Raw genomic sequence first — 3,761 nt, forward strand, 5'->3', positions numbered from 1 at the left:
TCACCACCCACTAATAGAGAAAGTCTGTGAGTCATGAGTCTCCGCCCACTCATAGAGAAGTCTGTGAATTATAAGTCTACGCCCCCTCATAGAGAAAGCCTGAGTCATAAGTCTACGCCCACTAATAGAGAGAGTCTGTGAGTCATGAGTCTCCGCCCACTCATAGACAAAGCCTGTGAGTCATAAGTCTCCGCCCACTCATAGAGAGTCTGTGAGTCATGAGTTTACGCCCACTCATAGAGAGTCTGTGAGTTATGAGTCTACGCCCACTCATAGAAGAAAGCCTGAGTCATAAGTCTCCGCCCACTAATAGAGAGAGTCTGTGAGTCATGAGTCTACGCCCACTCATAGAGAGTCTGTGAGTCATAGGTCTCCGCCCACTCATAGAGAGTCTGTGAGTCATGAGTCTACGCCCACTCATAGAGAGTCTGTGAGTCATGAGTCTACGCCCACTCATAGAGAGTCTGTGAGTCATGAGTCTCCGCCCACTCATAGAGGGTCTGTGAATCATGAGTCTACGCCCACTCATAGAGAGTCTGTGAGTCATGAGTCTACGCCCACTCATAGAGGGTCTGTGAGTCATGAGTCTACGCCCACTCATAGAGAGTCTGTGAGTCATGAGTCTCCGCCCACTCATAGAGAGTCTGTGAGTCATGAGTCTACGCCCACTCATAGACAAAGCCTGTGAGCCATGATTTCTCCACTTACATAGAGTAAGCAGGACTCTGGCTTTCTGACGGATTTCTCTGTAAATGGGTGGAGACTCATGACTCACAGGTTTTCTCTATGAGTTGGGGGAGACTCATGACTTACAGGCTCTCTATGAGTGGGCGGAGACTCATGACTCACAAGATTTCGCTGAGTGGGCGGAGACTCATGACTCACAGGATTTATCTGAGTGGGAGGAGACTGATGACTCACAGGCTTTCTCTATAAATGGGTGGAGACTCATAACTCCTCGACTTTCTCTATGAGTGGGCGGAGACTCATGACTCACAGGCTTTCTCTATACGTGGGAGGAGACTGATGACTCACAAGCTTTCTCTATGAGTGGGCGGAGACTCATGACTCACAGGCTTTCTCTATGAGCGGGTGCAGAGATCAGGACTCACAGGCTCTCTCTTTGAGCAGGTGCAGAGATCAGGACTCACAGGCTTTCTCTATGAGCGGGTGCAGAGATCAGGACTCACAGGCTCTCTCTTTGAGCAGGTGCAGAGATCAGGACTCACAGGCTTTCTCTATGAGCGGGTGCAGAGATCAGGACTCACAGGCTTTCTCTATGAGCGGGTGCAGAGATCAGGACTCACAGGCTTTCTCTATGAGCGGATGCAGAGATCAGGACTCACAGGTTTCCTCACGGTGTCCTGGCAGTAGACAAAGCTTTATCCATGAATATTCTGGGTGAAATCTTAGACATCACTGAGCTCAGCCCCTTCCCCTGTGTCCTGAGCCGCTCCCAGATACAGACCTGACAGATCTCCTATAGCCGCTGCCAGTGACCGATACAACATGAACTCACTAGTGACCTGTGCTCTTATTCACAAATATTCTGGGAGATGGCCCAGTCCTTCCCAGTATCTGGCATACAAGGAGTTAATGGTAATGTGCACTCATGTTGCCCACACTGTTCATGGAGCTAAGATGAGGGGTGGACACTGCGCCAAATCCACCAGGAGCGGACTGGAGGCTATGACTGGGGTACAGGGCTGAGGGGGTCCCGGGCCAGTAAGAGAATCCAGCGGGAGAGACCCCGGAGGTCATGAGGTTCAGCTTGGAGAGGCCGGGGAACGGTAAGTGCGGGAGATTGCACTGGAACTTGTAGAGAGACTGTTCAGTGCTGGGCGCAGACTGGCACACCTGGGCCAAGCCATGGAAGTCAAACTTGTAGGCGTATCTCTTGCCATGGACCTTGGCCATGATGTTCTTGTCGTAGTAATAGCGCAGGGCGCGGCTCAGCTTGTCGTAGTTCATGTTGGGTTTGCTTTTCCTCTCTCCCCAGCGTCGGGCGACCTCATCGGGATCGGTCAGCTTGAATTCTCCATTGGTGCCTTCCCAGGCGATGCAGTTGGCGTTGGAGTGATCGGACAGGAGCTCCAGGAGGAACTGCCATAGCTGGATCTGCCCACTGCCTGGAGGAGACACAAGACGTAGAGGTCAGAGGGCCCGGTCATAAAGGGGACAACCGTCTCCAATGGAAAACACATGGATCAGATCGGAAGATTCAGTGGAGGAAATCTAAATTTAGCTTAGCTGTCTACTATCATTTTTATTTTTCTTAACTGATTATTTATTTTATCTTATTTATTTTATTGATTATTTTATTATTTTTATTATTGTATTATTTTAACTATTATTGTTTTTATTTTTATTTTAGTTATTATAACTTTTTTAAATCAGATCATAAATATAAAAGAAGGAAATCTAAATTTATCTTAACTGATTATTATTATAATTATTACTTTATTATTATTGTTGTATTTTTTTTAATCGGAATAATAATAAAGAAAATCTAAATTTATCTTAACTGATTTTTTTTAATTATTATTTATTTTTCTTTTGTGTTATAATAACTGAACTGATATGGAGAACGCATCAGATGATCTTCATCATAGATTATAGATTATACTTCTATATAACATCTGAAGCAGCAATAATTCTATCATATAAACAGAACTATAGTGCAGTAACCCAACCAGGGTGCCTCCAGCCTTTGGTTGTCTGTGCATGCTGGGAGTTGTAGTTTTGTAACAGATGGAGGCGCCCTGGATAAGCAACACTGTCATAGTGTGATTTAATATTACAATATAACACATTAATAATGCTATACAACTATAAAGCATTTTACTAATACCACTATGGAGCGAGGTGCGGACCCCATATCCCTGTGCTGTGTCCTGTGGTATCAGATCCTATAAGGTGTGAGGTGCGGACCCCATATCCCTGTGCTGTGTCCTGTGGTATCAGATCCTATAAGGTGTGAGGTGCGGACCCCATATCCCTGTGCTGTGTCCTGTGGTATCAGATCCTATAAGGTGTGAGGTGCGGACCCCATATCCCTGTGCTGTGTCCTGTGGTATCAGATCCTATAAGGTGTGAGGTGCGGACCCCATATCTCTGTGCTGTGTCCTGTGGTATCAGATCCTATAAGGTGTGAGGTGCGGACCCCATATCCCTGTGCTGTGTCCTGTGGTATCAGTTCCTATAAGGTGTGAGGGTGCGGACCCCATATCCCTGTGCTGTGTCCTGTGGTATCAGATCCTATAAGGTGTGAGGTGCGGACCCCATATCTCTGTGCTGTGTCCTGTGGTATCAGATCCTATAAGGTGTGAGGTGCGGACCCCATATCTCTGTGCTGTGTCCTGTGGTATCAGATCCTATAAGGTGTGAGGTGCGGACCCCATATCCCTGTGCTGTGTCCTGTGGTATCAGATCCTATAAGGTGTGAGGTGCGGACCCCATATCCCTGTGCTGTGTCCTGTGGTATCAGATCCTATAAGGTGTGAGGTGCGGACCCCATATCTCCTGTGCTGTGTCCTGTGGTATCAGATCCTATAAGGTGTGAGGTGCGGACCCCATATCCCTGTGCTGTGTCCTGTGGTATCAGTTCCTATAAGGTGTGAGGTGCGGACCCCATATCCCTGTGCTGTGTCCTGTGGTATCAGATCCTATAAGGTGTGAGGTGCGGACCCCATATCCCTGTGCTGTGTCCTGTGGTATCAGATCCTATAAGGTTGTGAGGTGCGGACCCCATATCCCTGTAC

The 3,761-nt window shown here is 47.5% G+C and overlaps 1 protein-coding gene across 1 annotated transcript; it reads right to left on the reverse strand.

Annotated features, from left to right (window-relative positions):
* Positions 1–1,227: 1,227 nt before the first annotated feature.
* Positions 1,228–2,151, reverse strand: LOC130285261 (protein FEV-like; the record flags this gene model as incomplete). The annotated part of the gene is made up of 1 exon (XM_056536612.1): positions 1,228–2,151. A coding segment is annotated over one exon (558 nt), but the record flags the coding sequence as incomplete, so codon positions are not given.
* Between the last annotated feature and the right edge of the window lie 1,610 nt (positions 2,152–3,761).

Source organism: Hyla sarda, chromosome 8, assembly GCF_029499605.1.
Source record: "Hyla sarda isolate aHylSar1 chromosome 8, aHylSar1.hap1, whole genome shotgun sequence".
NCBI classification, from domain to species: Eukaryota; Metazoa; Chordata; class Amphibia; order Anura; family Hylidae; genus Hyla; species Hyla sarda.